The 16,663-nt window shown below is 44.0% G+C and overlaps 1 protein-coding gene across 1 annotated transcript in view; it reads left to right on the top strand.

Moving 5' to 3' along the window:
• Nucleotides 1-16,663, top strand: part of ATAD2 (ATPase family, AAA domain containing 2) — a 57,680-nt gene that overhangs the window by 31,736 nt on the left and 9,281 nt on the right. Inside the window, exons 20-26 of the mRNA XM_019552487.1 lie at nt 803-938; nt 1,074-1,270; nt 3,993-4,152; nt 8,029-8,151; nt 10,559-10,711; nt 12,384-12,815; nt 15,995-16,128. Coding sequence (XP_019408032.1) covers nt 803-938; nt 1,074-1,270; nt 3,993-4,152; nt 8,029-8,151; nt 10,559-10,711; nt 12,384-12,815; nt 15,995-16,128 — 1,335 coding nt within the window. The remainder of the gene's footprint in view (nt 1-802; nt 939-1,073; nt 1,271-3,992; nt 4,153-8,028; nt 8,152-10,558; nt 10,712-12,383; nt 12,816-15,994; nt 16,129-16,663) is intronic.

The raw sequence follows: 16,663 nt of genomic DNA, 5'->3' as shown, positions 1-16,663 counted from the left end.
CCCGAATTGCTGGGGAAATGCTCAGAGAGGTAGGGGAATCGAACAGGGAGCTAGATGTCAATATAAGAACAGTCCTTTTTCCCCCTCTTTACCCTCTTTCTTAGTTTTTGTTTCCCTGCAAGCTGGGCTCCAAAATTCTCCAAAACATTCTGAAATGTTTCGGAGTCTTCTGGATTCGGTGATTCAGGTGTCGAAATGGCCTGAAACACCTCCAGAATGAAACAGCTGCTGAAACTTTGCACAGCCCTACTATTTACTTTGTAGTGTTTATGTGTGTGTGTTGACACTGAAGTTCTGCGTTCATCTTTTTCACCTTAATTTTTCTAAAATGCTCATCTTAATAGGGGGGAAAAATCCCTAGAAGAATTTCAGATTCTAATTAAAAGCCTGAAACAATAAGTAAAAAAGAAAAAACCCTTATTAATAATGTCATTCCATAATATGGAGGAAAAAACTGGCAACATGTAATTACAATATAATATCAAATCTACTTATCAGCATGGGCCAAACTGCTGCCTGTCATATAATTCAGTCCACAGTGTAACAATGTATTTGAATACAAAATTGTGCGCCTTAGTGGTCTAAATAAACCAAATATATTCATCAAGCAGTTGCTTCCACTTAGGTGGAACTTTAAAGATGTCCCCTCCAACCACTTTTTAATAGCATGATACTAATCCTTGGAAATCTAGCCAAAAAGATAATTTATCAGTGATGCTTCTGTACTCTGCTGTCTAGAAATAAAATGCTAGTACAAAATTCTTGTAGTTTATTTTAAATGGCTGTTTTTTTCTTCCCTAAGGTGCAGGAACTGTTTGTTGATGATTATGGAGAAGTTTTCAACGTCACATTGCCTAACAGCGAAGAAAGAAGACAATTTTTTGAGGATTTAATTTTACACCAAGCTACTAAACCTCCTGTATCAAAAAAGAAAGCAGGTTAGAATGGGCTACAAACATCTGCCTTCTAACTTCTCTGCAACCGTCCAATATCTATTTTGGTAATAAATACAAGTTTAGGATTGCATTAAAATGCATCCCACAAATTGCCGAAACTTTTTTGTCTGACTTAAGTTTTGCAGGCATTAGAAGTCCTTCCAGTAGCCCCACCACCTGAGCCACGACAACTGACAGAGGAGGAAGTGAAACGGCTTGAGGAGCAGGAAGAAGATACGTTACGTGAGCTTAGGATTTTCTTAAGGAATGTTACCCACAGACTGGCTATTGACAAACGTTTCAGGGCTTTTACTAAACCTGTGGACCCAGAGGAGGTAAAGTAAAGGTTGATCTAAACTTTTTTTTTCCTATGAATTGGAACAGTCTTAATATGGTTTAGTTTATTTTACAGGAACTGGAGTCAGTACTTCTCTTTGGCTAGCTTTGTGCTAAATAAAATAACATTTATTCAATCCCACCTTGAAAGGTTCTGCCTTCCATAATGCAGGGCTAGTAGCTCAAACATACTTGTATTATAATTTGACTCAATGGACCTTCAAGCATAGGAGACTTCTTTCTCAAATTAGTATCATGATAAATGGTATTTCCCTCACTGTTCTCTTATTGACAGGTTTTTTCATTTATCTTTATTCACTGTGATGTCAGATTTTCTTTACTCCATTTTTAAAAATTTTTAAATTCTGTTAATATATCGCCATCTTTGAGCTATTATATCTTTTAGGGCCATTTTATGTTCTTCCCTTGAACAAGTTTAACCCAACGACCATTTTCCAAGTGGTAGAAATAATCAGTAGTTCACCTTCCTTTTTCATATAAAGTTTTCACTGCAGAGCTCATCTGTAAGTCGGCACTATTTTTTGCCTCTAGTACAGTCTTTTAGATCTGAGGGATTATTTTTTCCTGTTTCTGTTTTAACAGGTAAAATTAAACTTTTAATTTGACAAACTACTTCATCTTTAACTTTTCTATGCTCAGCTCAATATGTAGAATCTCTTCTGCCATAAAATGGGCGGTATATTGTGAAGTGCTAACCTTTGCCTGTGAAGGGCTTGCTAGCTCTCATAGCTGAGTTACCTTTTATCTTGAAATGAACTTTGGTTCGTTTCCTTGGCCTGCTCAATACTGGGCTTGTAGAAAGGAGAAGATGATATACGGTTCTTAGTTATTTAAGCAGTATCACAAGCCTAGACAGCCTCTTGGGTCCTCAGCCCAGCATGTGGTAAGCCAGTGTTGTGGGAATGAGTACTGCAGGTCTGATTCTTGAGAGAGCCGCAAATCCAGGAAGTGCATGCTAACAGGCACGTGTATATGATACAGTATAATTCTGGCTGTATTTAACTTGACAAGCCTGATCATTTTTCTAACAAAGGTTTCTGCATGGAGACTATAGAATTTTGCATGGCTTTTTCTTTCAACCAAAGACTTTTGTTTGTCATCTTTTTTTTAATCCTCAACCCAGTGATGTTAGGACTTGGGGAGAGACAAAGGAGTGTGTATTGCTTTTAGCCTTGCAAACAACAGATTCTCAAATGTATGAACTTTTGTTTCCTCATTTGCTTTAAGGCATTCTGGCTTGCTTTTAGAAACTTGAGTACCACCATAGTCGGCTTAGTGAACAGGCTTTGATATATGTACATATTCGTGACAGCAGTGAAAAGCAGCTTTCTTTACTTTAAAGACTTTTTAACACCTGTTTTTCTTCAATTAAAAAGAAAACATGAAGCACTCTTCACACTTTATAGGCCATCAGCTGTTTTTATGGGAGCAAGAATGGAACTAGCAGTTTGCAGAAAGTGTTAGGACTATGTTATCTGAATTAACTGTGATGTATAATGAGTGCAATAGCAAGTGGTCTGGATTCCCCCCCCCCCCCCAAATTGTATGGTTGGGGTGGGGGGGGGTTGTTTTTGTTTCATTTTTTAGGGGGCAAGCACAGTTCCCAGGGACATACTCTCAAATATGGGGGCATATGTTCCAGTCTTAAGAAGTCCTATGTGACTGGCTCTGATGTAGCCTCACATTTCTGAGGAGAACAACACAGCACAAGATTACAGAAGAGGACAGTGGGAACAGAATTTCATATATGTTTTTGAAGTAGAAGTTGTTTCCACAATGACATAAAGACACAAGTTTCTATGACTAATTTTTCTTCCTTAAATATATTTTATAAGTGAGGAATTTCCTCTTTATAAAAATAAACTATAAATCCAGATTATAAGATGATTCTGATTTTTTAATTATTGGTTGATATATTTGCTGCCTGCCCAGATTATGACCTGGAGACCTGGCTTTAAAACCTTTGGTCTATGCAGTACCTTGGGCTCCTACGAGTCTCATCCATGCCAAAGGTCTAGGTACTGCTGTGCCTGAAACAGGTGAACAGAATAAAGAGCTTAATACTGTTCAGATATATGCATGCTTCAGAGAGAGAGGGTAGAGGTTCAGGGGCCATTGAAAAGCATGAATACTACTTAACTGGAAGGAGGGGATAGAAGATGAAGAGGAAGAGAACTTCACTGCTGAGCCTAAATTAGCGTAATAGCTAAGGAGGATCTTTAAATAATTGGTCTAGTTCAAGACTTTTACCCTAGGAAATAGCGACAATCACAACTCTGGACAGAAGAAAATTGAACTTAGGGGAAAAAATTTTCAGTTTTTGAACCTCTGAACAGGTTAAAAGAAGTAGAAACAAGCACTTCATCAAACTGAGAAATATTGAGTAACTAATATGTACATACTGGAAGTAATGGCATATGTATTAGAGTGCTATAAGAAAATAACATGATGCCCAATTTCATGTTAAAGAGGAACTTAGAGACAGACTTGTACAATGCACAATGAACCAAAACATTCATTTTCAAGAGGCTCCTTAGCAAATCTATGTGACAGCTGCTGACATACCAAAAAACATGTTATTTAGGTAGCTCAGATAATTAAATGTATGATATTTACGTTGGTAGCTGTTAAGTAAGTTTTTGATTACAGCATTTGAGTGTGTGTTTGGGTTTTTTTTTATTTTTTTTATTTAATTTGTAGGTACCTGATTACATCCAAGTTATTAAACAACCCATGGACCTTTCAACAGTTATCTGTAAAATTGACCTACACCAGTATCTGACTGCAAGAGACTATCTGAAAGATATTGATCTAATCTGTAGCAATGCCTTAGAATACAATCCAGACAAAGATCCTGGAGGTAAGGATATATATTCTATACCAGTAATGTAAATAACTTTTAAAATGTATAGTAACAAGTACTATGTCTTTTAATGTTGTGGATTAAATAATGTAGATAACCACTGGGGAATTTTGCTTATTAGATTGTAAGTATTTAAACCTTGGAGCTTGAAATATCTGGTATTAATTTGATATTGGCTCTTTGGTTTGATTGGTTTGATTTATTGCTGTTTTATTAATTGAAACAGTTCTTTCAAATGTAGCTACAGAGTAGGGCTGTGCAAAACAGCAACGTTTCATTTCAATTTCAGATTCACCATTTCAGAGGGACAGTGTTTCATTTCATGGTTTCGAAGTACTGTTCTGTTTTGTTTCGCTGTTCTGATGTGTTTTGGCATTTTACCCATAGGCTATAATGGGGAATCACAAAAATGCCTATAACTTTGTCATTTTGTGCCTGATTCAGATGAGAACAGCAGGGTTGGTAGCCCCTTCTGAGGCCATGAAGCTGGCCAAGTTTCAAGGAGATAGATGCAGGGGGTTCTGGGAAACCGCAGTTTGTCGCAGAGTAGGGTCCCTAGAAATGTCCATGATACCCTTAGGGCCCTGTGACTGCCAGCTGCACCCTACAGGCACCTTCCCTTCTCACCTGCTGCCATGTCTTGTTGGAAAAGATAATAGATGGGGAGGCTGCCCTCGAACTTCAGCTCAGTTACGGTCCTAATGGACCCCTCTAAACCATGCAGGTTCTTGGAACCCTTGCTGGGACCCACATCTGGCTGCAGCTTGTCCAGTAGGCCAAGGGGTCACACAGCAGCAGCTCCACATCCTCAGCAAGATAGACAGCCACCAAGGCCTGACCGCTACCTGCCTGATGGTGGAGTCTGGTGCTTCTAGAACCCACCATGGAAGCCATGCCTTTGGTCCACATTGGCAGCGCCTGTGGTGGAGGAGGAGATTGGCTGGTGGATGGTGCACTGGCACAGAACAGTGGATCCTCGTCTTCCATGTCCCCCCACCTGCACCCTTTTGCCCCCCGGACTCTGTTCACCTGGATCTCCATCCAGTGTTCCAGGGTTTTGCTGCCACATAACGTTCCCCTTCACCCTTGAGTTGCACATAGCCATCAGCACATGGACCATACTGGACCACAACAGATCTAGCCATTTCTTGATGCTCTCCTTCAGCTGCTTCAGCAGTGTCTGCACCTCTGGTGACAGCGGCTTGCCCCAGCCAGGAACATTGATCCCCGGGAACTTGTGCATTTCATTTTCAAGTTCCCTCACTACAGGGATCACCTAGCTCAGGAATGCATTGTCACTGTTGGGGCTCTTGGTGGTCTCAAGGAAAGGCTTGAGGACCACCAAGATCTGGGCGATGGTATCCCACTCAGCTTTAAGTGGACCACTGATCCCGATCTCCCCGTGCAAGGCCATCTCATGGATGGCCTTCTGTTGCTCATCCAGCCTCTTGAGCATCAGGTATGTGGAGTTCCACCGAGTCTCCACATCCTGCATAATTTCATGCTGCGGGATGCTCAGCTCTTCTTGTTTGTCCCACAGCATCTTGCCCCCATTTGATGCTGCAGTGGAAGTAGCTTGCCACCTTCCTGCATTCGGAAATGAGCTTGCTGGTGCCGTCACCGGCAGCCCTGTCCCCTTCCAAGGCATCCCTGACAATGAGGTGGAACTTGTGCCACACAGCAGATGCCAGCAAAGTTGGCATCATGAACTGCCTTGACCACTTTGGCCCAATTGTCAGTGACCATAAACCCATGGGTGAGCTTGCCTTGCCCAACGAGCCACCCCTGCACCAAGCGGTTCATGGCCCCCATGATCTTTGTTGCCGTGTGGGACTCATTGTTCACCTTGGCTTGAAGAGCCCACCAATGGCCTGACTGGTTGCACCAGTGCCCTGTGAGAGAGAGAGGCGTGATCTCCACCCCAGCTGCTCCAGATGTCCAAGGTGAAGTGTAAGGCCACCTGTGGATCTGCCTTGCACAGCTCCTCCTTGAAGTACTCCCTGCATGCCTCATACAGGGAGGGCACCACTGTCCTGCTAAAAGTGGTGAATGTGGGCACTTGGTAGGATGTGGCCACCAGCGCCATGAGCCACCTGAACCCTGGCTGCTCAACTAAGGAGAAGAACTAGCCATCCACAGCAAGCACCTCCCCAGTGCTCTGGGTGATCTCGCACACCCTGTGTGCCTGCCTTTCCCCCACTATGCCAGGGTGGTCTGCCTCTGCTTTGGGAGAACAGGGACTTGGGAGTGAGGGGGGGGTTTCCCTTTGGGCACAGTCCTGCTGGTGCCAGGCTGAGGGAGAAGCAAGGGCAAGGTGGGAGGGGGTGCCTGCGGAAATGCATCAGCATTCCCCTGGTGCTCATGCATTTCACTCCCTTGCCTCAGCTGGGGAAAGAGGCTGCTTCTAAGTTTGTGGGGGGGGGAGAGGAGGAGCTTGGAGCTCTCCCTCTGCCCCCTCTTCTGCCCTGGCCAGAAGAGCAACCACCTGCCTTTCCAGCATGCTTCGTTTTTGGTGTGCTGAAAAATCTGTGTGTGTTTCTGTAATGTATGTATTTATGTAATATGTTGTGCTTTCCTGCACAGTCAGTGCTGACTGTCAGGGAAAACAGAATTATAGAGAATAACAAAAAAGGGATTCTGGGGGAGGAATAAATTGACAAGAATGCATTAGGAAAAAGGGTATTAGGGTATTTCAGAAAGGATTGGATCCCACTTGCTAGGAACAGACTAGCAAGTAGGAAGTGAGAGCCTTCCTCATGCTGTGGGAGGACACAGCTCAGTAAGCTAACAAAGGCACAGCTGACAAAGCTCATTTCAAACAATCCTTTTATGCTCCTTCTCTGTCCCTCCCCCAGAGCACTGGGATCGGAAGGGACCTCAGGGAAGGATCAGATCACAGTCATTGGCTAGCTACACGCATCAATATCAGAGCAGTCCTTCCCCCCTCTTCTCCTTCCCTCTCCTTAGTTTGTATTTCCCTGCAAGCCTGGCTTCAAAACTCAAAACGCTTTGAAATTTTCAAAATGTTTAGAGTGCCCTTGTTTCATTTTGAAACTGTTTCAAAGCCTTGCGTTTTGTTTCAGTTTCAAGCTTGAAACACGTCAAGACACCTTCGAAACAAAACATCCGTTGAAATTTTGCACAGCCCTACTACAGAGCTGAATTCGCAGAGCTGAACTCCCATCTATGCTAAAAGTGAAAAGGCTGATTAATTTATGGGAAGTACCGTTTTTCTCACATACACCCCCCCCCCCCCATAAGATATGTCCCTTGCTTTTGGAAGGCAGATTGTAGGGGGAAAATCCAAAATCATGGTTGACTCTGCAATAGTAAGTCCTCCTGGAACATAGTGTGTCCAAGAAGTGTGGTATCCCAAGAGATGGTTTGTGTAAGGCAGCAGGAATTTCCTGGTATGGCAGCAAATCTAGGCCCCAGAACCTTATAAGGGCAGTAACAAGACTGTTGCGTCTTTACTGTAAATAATAAAGTGTTTCCACACAACAAACCTCATCAAGATACTATAGACTGCATGCAGCAGCTCACTTGACCTTAACCAGCTCAACTGCTGCTCCAAGCACAATCTACAGTGCTAATGCTCACAGCCATTAAGGAACTGGTAGCAGCTCTTGGCTGTGCAGCTGATATCTGCTGCAAATTCTGTAGTGATTGTAGGGGTTTATACTGGACTCCACCCCTTCTGCTTGCTCAGCTATAGAGAGAAATGGCAGCCATCAAAGCACAATCAATGTCTCCATGTTTTTCTTCCAGCAAAAATAAGTCAGCTTTCCCATTTAGGATGCGTAGTTTTTGCAGAGAAAGGTGTTTGTAGTATGAGAGTAAATATGGTATTCAGTTTTGCCTATTAACTTTCAGATCGTCTCATCAGACACAGAGCCTGTACGTTGAGAGATACAGCATATGCAATAGTCAGAGAAGAAATGGATGAGGACTTTGAACAACTTTGTGAGGAAATTCAGGAGTCCCGTCAGAAAAGAGGTGTGTATTAATGCCAAGGATTAAAAGAATTATTTAAACATCTGCATCAAGAATGAACCAGGATTTCTTTGGTAATCTAATTTTTTTTTATTTAAAAAGACTAAAGAAATCTTGCTTCTTGCATATTCCTTGGATTAAGGTACCTACAATGATACCATGTAAAAAGATTTTTGAAAATTAGAATGATGTCTTTTATTAGACTAACTCTGTAGTAGAATAGTTAGACAACCTTTTAAATGCAAGCCATTCTTCATCAGGTCTTACAAGAACAAGCCAAACACAGCATAGTAAAGAAGGATTCTATGAGGTGGGGAGAGAAATTGCCAGAGGGGGAGGAGGCATACAATTAGTAAGAGAAAAGAAGCTGATTACTGGGAGATGAAAGTTATGCCCACAAGTAAGGCAAATAGTCCTTAAAGTTGTGTAAAAACAACACTGGCCATTTGCCAGATCCCACTGATTTAAATTTTAGGAGTACTGCTTACACTAATTTTTAAGTGTACCCGTAGGTGCTGACTTTTTTTTTTTTGCCAGTGGGTGCTTGCAGACATAAAAAAGCCAAAACAAAAAAAAACTTTGGTTTACTTCAACCCAGCTCTGCAGTGTCTGTAAAGTTCAGGCAGTTTAATGGGGCTTTTTGGCACTTTTTATCTAATAGCTGACTGAATCAGTTTTAGCCAAAAGGACCAAAAAGTCCCGCTGAAGCACCCTATCTTTACAGTCATTGTAGAGCCAAGTTGAAGTAATGCACTGCTGCCTGTAAAGTGGGAGGGTTGTTTGTTTTTTGATTTTTAACCTCTGCAAATGTGGCTCCATGGGTGCTGAGCACCCATTAATTTTTTTGTTTTTTGGTGGGTGCTTGAGCCCTGGAGTGGCACATGTGAGCGTACCTACTAATTTGTATGCAGATAGTGGCACTGCTCTCATTTTTGTTACTCAAACCTGTGCTCAGCTGTTCACACTGTAAGGCTCTTATGCAGTAAATGAGCCCCTTTTCTCCAAGAGTGACCTGATATATTTCATGGTGCTACTAGCACAGCACTAACAGTGATTGAAATGGACTATTCAATATTACATGCTCTTGCATGTCGGGCAAATTTCAGGTTGTCCAATAAGCCTGCTTTATGTGGCTTTAGACAAAGGGTGGGCAGTTATTTCGGGTGGAGGGCTGCTAACTAGTTTTGCTGGTGTCAAGGGCCTTGATGGGTGACCTGCCCCCGGTCTCCATCTTGTGATTGGAAGTCCTTCCTCCTAACCCCTGACCTTTGCCATCAGAAGTCTCTCCCTTTGCCCAGGAAGTACTCTGTTTTGTGGGGGAGGAGGGGTTGCTTGTATATTGTATGGAGGAAGGGGGGGGGAGATTGGGGTGTGGGTATGGTGCAGGTGTGATGTGTGGCATGTTGGTGGACATGGTTGAAGTGTGGAGGTATGAGACTGGATTTATATGTAGGTATGATGGGGTGTGGGGGTGTATGTGGGTACGGTAGGGGTGGGAGTGTGGGATGTGTATGGGAGTATAGGTGGGCTATATGCGTATGGTGGGGTGTTTGGGACAGTGAGTGAGTGTGTGGGTATGGTGTGGGTGGGTTGGGTGTGTGCATGTGGGGGACTTCTTCCCTCCACCCATTCTTTGAGGCAACTGAACCCAGCCCCTCCACAGGTAGAGAAAGGGTCAGGATGACCGGCACTGCCTGCTTAGCTTGCAGTGCACTGCAGAGGGCAGGAAAGCAACTGCCACCAGCGGGCAGCAAGAGAAGCCCCTAGGAGAAGGACAGGTGGGGAGACAGGGAGCTGAGCCTGGCATCGTTGGCTGTCTTGATCTCTCCCACACCTGCCTCACAGAGCTGCAGCCAAGCCTATGCTGGCTCTTGCAGCTGCTGCTCCCACCCTGCCTGCCTGGCAGGGCTTTGTGAGCAGCTGAGCTCCTTCATGCCCTCCTTCCATCCACACACTCCCCCACCCAGCCATGGACAAGCAGGACCAAAGCAAGCTGCAGGCGGAGCCCACCCTGCTCCCCTCATGCTGCAGCTTTCCCCTCCCTACCTGCTGCCCAGAGCACCGCAGCAGGGACAGGAGGAAGAAGAGGAATTGCTGGAGGCAGGGGGAACCCAGCAGTTCCCTATGCAGTGGCAGCAGCAGTCCTGCCCAGAAGTTGTGCCCACTGGCTGGGGCTGGCGCCCTTCATCAAGGGAGGGTTGGGAGTACAGCAACTACTGCCCCAGGTGGGAATGGGCAGGACTTGCCCACAGGCAGAGCCCAGCAAGGGCAGCCGCTGGCAGGGCTAGATGCAAGTAATTGCTGGGTACCTACCTACAGGCCGGATCCAATCAGTTGGTGAGCCACATTTGGCCTGCTGGCCATATTTTACCCACCCCTGATTTAGGCTGTAACTGTGCTTCTCTTCAAGGTTGCAGCTCTTCAAAGTATGCTCCGTCTTACTATTATGTGATGCCAAAGGAGAACTCTATATCTGAGTGCAGGAGCCTGGATCTCGAGTGTCATGAAAAAGTGAAGGTGCCAGCAGCTATGCCCACAGATTCTAGCACACCTATTTCTAATGGCAAGTTGTATTTTATTAAGATTATGGACATGGTTAATAAAATGGTACATGGTTAAAGTGGAAACTTTTTAACAGTTTCTGAATGCTTCTCTTATTTGGGAAGCAGTCTTTAATCTAATCAAATTTCTTCTTCTCCTTGCTGTGATCTCTCACTCTTCATAGCCACATAAATCCAAGGCTACAGTAAAATTTTTAAAGTGGAATTTTTATTGTAGCATCTAATAAAGTGTTAAACATGCAAAATAAACAAGAAAATCTTGTAATATAAATAATGAATGTCTGAAGGGGGAACAGATTCTAGCTTACCACTTTTTTTAAAAAACAGTTCAGCTTAAATTACTACGGATTTAAACAAGAGTAGGATTTCACTGTTTTGTTTTTTTTTCCACATAGCGGTCAGTGAAGGTGAAGAATCCTTGTACAAGTTAACTTCTGGTTTTATAAAAGACAGGGCAGGATAGCACTTTAGAGATTAACTAGTTCAGAAAGACGCAAGCTTTTGTCAGCAACAACCTGTTTAGTCAAATGCAAACTGTCATCTACAAAAGTTTTTATGCCTCTCTGAACCAGTTAATCTCCTAAAGGCTGGGGACAGAAATTACACACACACAAATTGAAATAAGTGATCAGAAACTGGTTCATATCTGTAACACAACAGAAGTTCAGAGCATATAAAGCACTTTCAAAATAGCTGAAACTGGTGTAAGATAAACCTGGATGGATGTAGTATCAGACTTAACTGGTTTAGGTTAAATCAGTTTATTGAATCTGGAACTTTATTGTTCCAGAGTCCCTCCAGATTTGAAGTTAATTCACAGCCCCCCAGCATCCCAGAATGCCTTGAATCTCCTCTACAAACCGCTCCTAAGCAGGTTAGCTTTGGCCCAAGCTCTTTGTGCCAGGTGAGCAGGAAGGCGCTCCCTGGCTTTTAGCCTGGACCATTGCAGGCATGCGGCTGCATTTCCAGGATTGAAAGTGAATGTTCACTTGCTTATTGGTTCACTGTACACAGCTTTAACCTGCAAAGATTGAATCAATTCAGCTTTGGGCTTTTGGACTGTCTGCACTTGGCAAGGCAGGGTAATGTCTTGGCTGTCACCTTGACTTCAGATCAACACAGCTAACTACCTCTCTCTAGTTTATAGTTTCATTTTACAATCTGGAAAGTGTCCAGTAGGTAGACTTTTAGGGCTTACACAACTTTCTTTTACAAAACCACCTTTGCCACAAGTTTTTCTGTCTCATTGTTTTGTACGCATCCATACTTAAATAAATCTTTGTCTCAGATTCTTATCTTGGCTGTGAACTATTCATGTCAGACAGCACTCTATAAAACAGAAGCTAGCCATTCTCTGACATTTCATATATACCAAACTTAGCTTAAGAATTCTCCCCATATAAGTGTTTGTAGCTGATAACATTTAAATAATGCAGTTACATCATTATGATTTTATTGCTTTTAAATCTAATAACAGGCACTTCACTTGGTGAGAACAAGTATTTGCTGCAGTCTATCCAGATACACACACATTAAAATACTTGGATTCGGTTTGAATACTTGAATTCTTTTGTTAGTTTCTTTGTCTATCCAGGAAGATGAGGATGCAAGACTTAATAAATAAATACATTGGAAAATGTTTTTGGGTCACTCTTCTATAATTCTGTATTTTAGCTTTATCAAAAAGAAAGCCTCGCAGAAGGAACAGATGGTCCTTGGGTAGTATAACAAAGAGGAGGAGGATTTCTCAATTCAATAAAGAGAACAAAATTCCAGAAGAGGAGGTGGAGGAAATTCCAAGTGATGGAGAAGAATTTTTGGAGAATTCTGCTTCTAGTATGGATCAGACTGAAGTTGTAGTCATCCATGATCCTTTGGAAGAAGGAGAAATTGCTCTTCAGGAACGGCAGACAAATTGTTGTGAAAATAAATCTGAGATAGAAAATAGAGGGGAGAAAAACAGCTGTGACAAGGCTAAGCATGTCTCTGAAAAGGAGGCCAGTAATACTTCAATGTGTTTAGAACTGAGAAAGGATAGTGAAGGATGTAATGGAGAAATTCCCCATTCTCAAATAATAGAAAACTCTGGGGAGAGAGATTCCAATGGTAAGTGGAAGATCAGACCTAAAGATTCTAGGGGAACTTTAATGTTCATTTAGCTTCTCTTTCTATTGAAGAAGCCTGTGTTTCTATCTTAAGCTTTTTAATCTGAACATTCTTAATTTTATCCCATTACTTCCTTTTCACTGTCCTTTTTTTATTAGCTTAAATGCTCTTTCCTTAGTGTCGTGGTTGGCAACCCCTGGCACATGTGCCGAGGATGGCACACGAGGCCGTTTTCCTCGGCACGCATTGGGGCCAGAGCAGGGAAGCAGCTGTTTGCAGCCTCCTGGCTTCAGCCAGCCCCGGCTCTGGGTAGTTGCTGCCAGCCAGGAGCCTGGGCTGCTCCCAGCAGGTGGCTGGAAGGCTGCAAACAGCCCGGGTACCATAACTGGCAACAGCTACCCCAGAGCCTGGGCTGCCTACAGCTGGGAGGCTGCAAACAGCTGCTGCCTCCCTGGCCCCAATGGGCACAGTGCCAGCACCTGTTGCCTTCCCAGAGCCCGGGGGCTAGGAGGCAGCAGCTGTTGGTAGCGTCATGGCTGCAAGCAGCTTGGGCTTCGTGGCTATCAGCAGCTACCCAGAACCTGGGCCGGCTGCAGCCGGGAGGCTACAAACAGCCAGTGCCTCTTGGCCCCAGTTGCCTTCCAGCCCTGGACTCCAGGGAGGCAGCAGATGCTGGCAATGCTCCCCGCTGTGCTGCCCTCCTGCGCCACTTCTGCAGAGTAGCATGTGAAACCCAGCACAGCAGGACACAGCAGGGAATGCAGAAAGCTGCCTGTCACTCTGAGCTCCCCACTGCCCTGGTCACACTTCCCCTGCAGGCAGGGGCAGTAGCGAGGGGCGCAACCCTGTGTGCTGCCCATGCTGCTCCTGTGCACACAGGGGAAGTGTGACCTAGGCAGCGTGGAGCTTGCAGCAGCAGGCAGCTTCTCTGTGCTGCCTCTCCTGGCTGCACATGCTGTGCTCCCAGCCCTGCTGCCCTCCCCTGGGCCCTCCAGAATGCAGCGTGTGTGACCCAGGGAGGCAGCTCACAGAGGGGCTGCACAGGGAAGTTGCCTGCTGGTGCAAGCTCCACGTTGCCCAACTCAGACTCCCCCTGTGTGCACGGGGGCAGCATGGGCAGCATGCAGGATTGTGCTCCTCACTGCTGCCCCTGCCTGCAGGGGAAGTGTGGCCAGTGGAGCTTAGAGCAGCAGGCAGCTTTTGTGCACCTTCTTGCTGTGCCCTGCTGTGGCAGGTTCCACATGTTGTTCTGCAGAAGCAGTGCAGGAGGGCAGCACAGCAGGGAGCATCATTGGTATCTACTGCCTACCTGGGGGCCGCAGCTGCGGCTGAGAGGGCTAGGGCTGGGGCCAGGGTGGGGAGGCAGCAGCTGTTTGGAGCCGGCCCAGGTTCTGGGTAGCTGCTGATAGCCATGGGGCTTTGGCTGGGGGGCAGGGGCACGAGCAGGGCTGGGGAGCAGGGGCTTTAGGTGAAGGACAAGGGGCAGCAGGGCTGGGCTTTGGGTGGGGAGCAAGGGGGCACAAGCAAGCCATCCTGCCATTTATTGTCTGTCCTTGTTTTGTTTTTCTGGGATGCTGGCACTGCGGCACCTTCCAAGGTGGGCATTGTGGGTTTTTTGGCACTCCTGCCTGGTATATTTGGCTGAAAAGACAGGGAGAGCTTGATATAATGGGGTCTAACAAGTATAGTTTCTGCAAAGGAAAGCTGTCTCACAAACCTGCAAGAATTATTTTGAACATGTCAACATAGTGGATAGAACCACCAATTTACAGAGCTTAAAGAAGCTTTAAAAAGGCTTTTGACTGTCTCAGAAATGCTCTTGAAGAAACTAAGTGGTCATGGGGTGAGAGGCAAAGTATTAAGTAGACCAGAGTTTTCCAGCTTTTAAGTGGCTGGGGGTCCTGGGGTCATATACTGTATGTGCCCCTTCCCCTGTAACTCCTGTACTGCACTGCACTACACTGCACATCTCCCTGATGCACCAGGTGTCTCTACCCCTCCACCCTCCTGTTGCACCACATTTGTATCATCCTCTCAGATGCCCCCAACTGTGGACTTCCCCAGCACCGTGGGCTGCAACATCCCACCCCGTAGGAGGGAGAGGGAGCCCAGAGACTACAGCTGCTTCTGTGTCCTGGGCAATGGGGAGAACAGTGGCAAAGTGGGAGTCCAGGGGTTTTTCAACCCCTTGCAAGGCCACTTGTAACATGCAGGTGACTAGTTAGATAACCCTATGATGGATCACTAACTGGCTAAGAATTTTTTTTTCCAGGTCAAAAGATTAATAACGGGGTCTTAAAGGCTTTCTGTTCATTAATATGTGAACAAAAATGGGAATAATCTGGAATGGACAAATGGTGAAGTAGTTAAATATGCATGTGATAGTAGTTTAGGTTAGCTGGCCTCAGAAATGACTTGCAAATGACTTCAGGACATAACCAAGTTAAATGAATGGGCAGTGCAATTGCAAATGCAGTTGAATTATAAATGTAAACTTACAGCTCTCAGAGGATAGCTGCAGTCAAAAACGTGCACAAGATGTTAGAATGAAGAAGAAACAGGATTAGAGAATAACATGGAGATCAGTTGTGGAGTCTCAGCTAAATATAGTGTATGGCAGTGGCCCCTCTATCTGAAAAAGGATATTGCAGAATCATGAAAGGGTCTGAAACAGGCAGTAAAATAACAAAGACATGGGGAAAAAAAACTCTTCAGATCAGAGAAATGATAGAAAAATATATTTAAGTTACCTTTTAATTAAAAATATATACATACCTTCTCTATACCATATGTCTCATACATCTCTCTGCCTCTCAGAAAGCAATGCATTATTTTTCACTACTACAGGATGGTTTTGGTGCCAAAAATAGCAAGGTTCACAGAGGGGAGTTTATATGGATAAGAGTTATTCTAGTTAATACTGGCAATTTCTGGAAGAGGCATAATATCCCACTCTCCAGTGTAGTAAGATAACAGTTAATTGTCAGGGGCTCAGAAGAAAATGCCTCCAATGTAGAAAAAAATCCAGTGAGCAACATGGTTTCCATTTTAAATCGTCCATGACATTTTTAAAGAGAGGTGATATTCAACAGAACCATATCATCCTTGGTTCATGATTTATTCCAGAAAAAAGGTGAAAACTTTTTTAAAACAGATTTTCCATCAATCTTTCATTTTAGATGTCTGCATACTTCACATGACTCGTGCTAGACGTTCTCAAGTAGAACAACAGCAGCTCATCAGCGTTGAGAAAGCTATGGAGATTCTCTCAGAGCCAGCTTCTCCATTTATTGTGGACTATGAAGATCTTAAAGTATGTCCCCTTCTAGTTTTTGAACACTGAAATAACCAATGCTTAATGGTAGTCATAAATTAAATGCACTAATAAATTGCTCTGTTTTCGGTTACCATTTTGTGAGATTAACCCCCCCTTTACTGATCAAGTTATTTTGTTTTCTTGCCTGCTATTTCTTCTTCACATTAACTTGTAGAAAAGACTGCCCAGCTTTTTATTCACATTACATATAAAAATCTCCTAATTTTATATTGTTAATTAATAATATAATCTTTAACATCTTCAAAGTTTCTCTTGATATCAGGCTCCTAATAGGATAGATGTCAGTTTTGGTAATGATGGCTTAAGATTATAGTATAAGTTAACATCAAGCTCCAGTTATTAATTATAACACAAAGTTTGTCAGGAAAATGATACTTACTTAACTAAAATTCTTTCATTCTGATGTAATAGGATGGAGATTAGATTTCATAGACATTAGGGCTGGAAGGGACCTCGGGAGATCGAGTCCAGCCCCCTGCCCAAAGGGCAGGAAGTCAGCTGGGGTCATAGG

The sequence above is a fragment of the Crocodylus porosus genome, unplaced genomic scaffold (assembly GCF_001723895.1).
Source record: "Crocodylus porosus isolate Cpor-Errol unplaced genomic scaffold, CroPor_comp1, whole genome shotgun sequence".
Classification (NCBI taxonomy): Eukaryota; Metazoa; Chordata; order Crocodylia; family Crocodylidae; genus Crocodylus; species Crocodylus porosus.
This window is presented reverse-complemented; position numbering and strand designations above follow the sequence as displayed.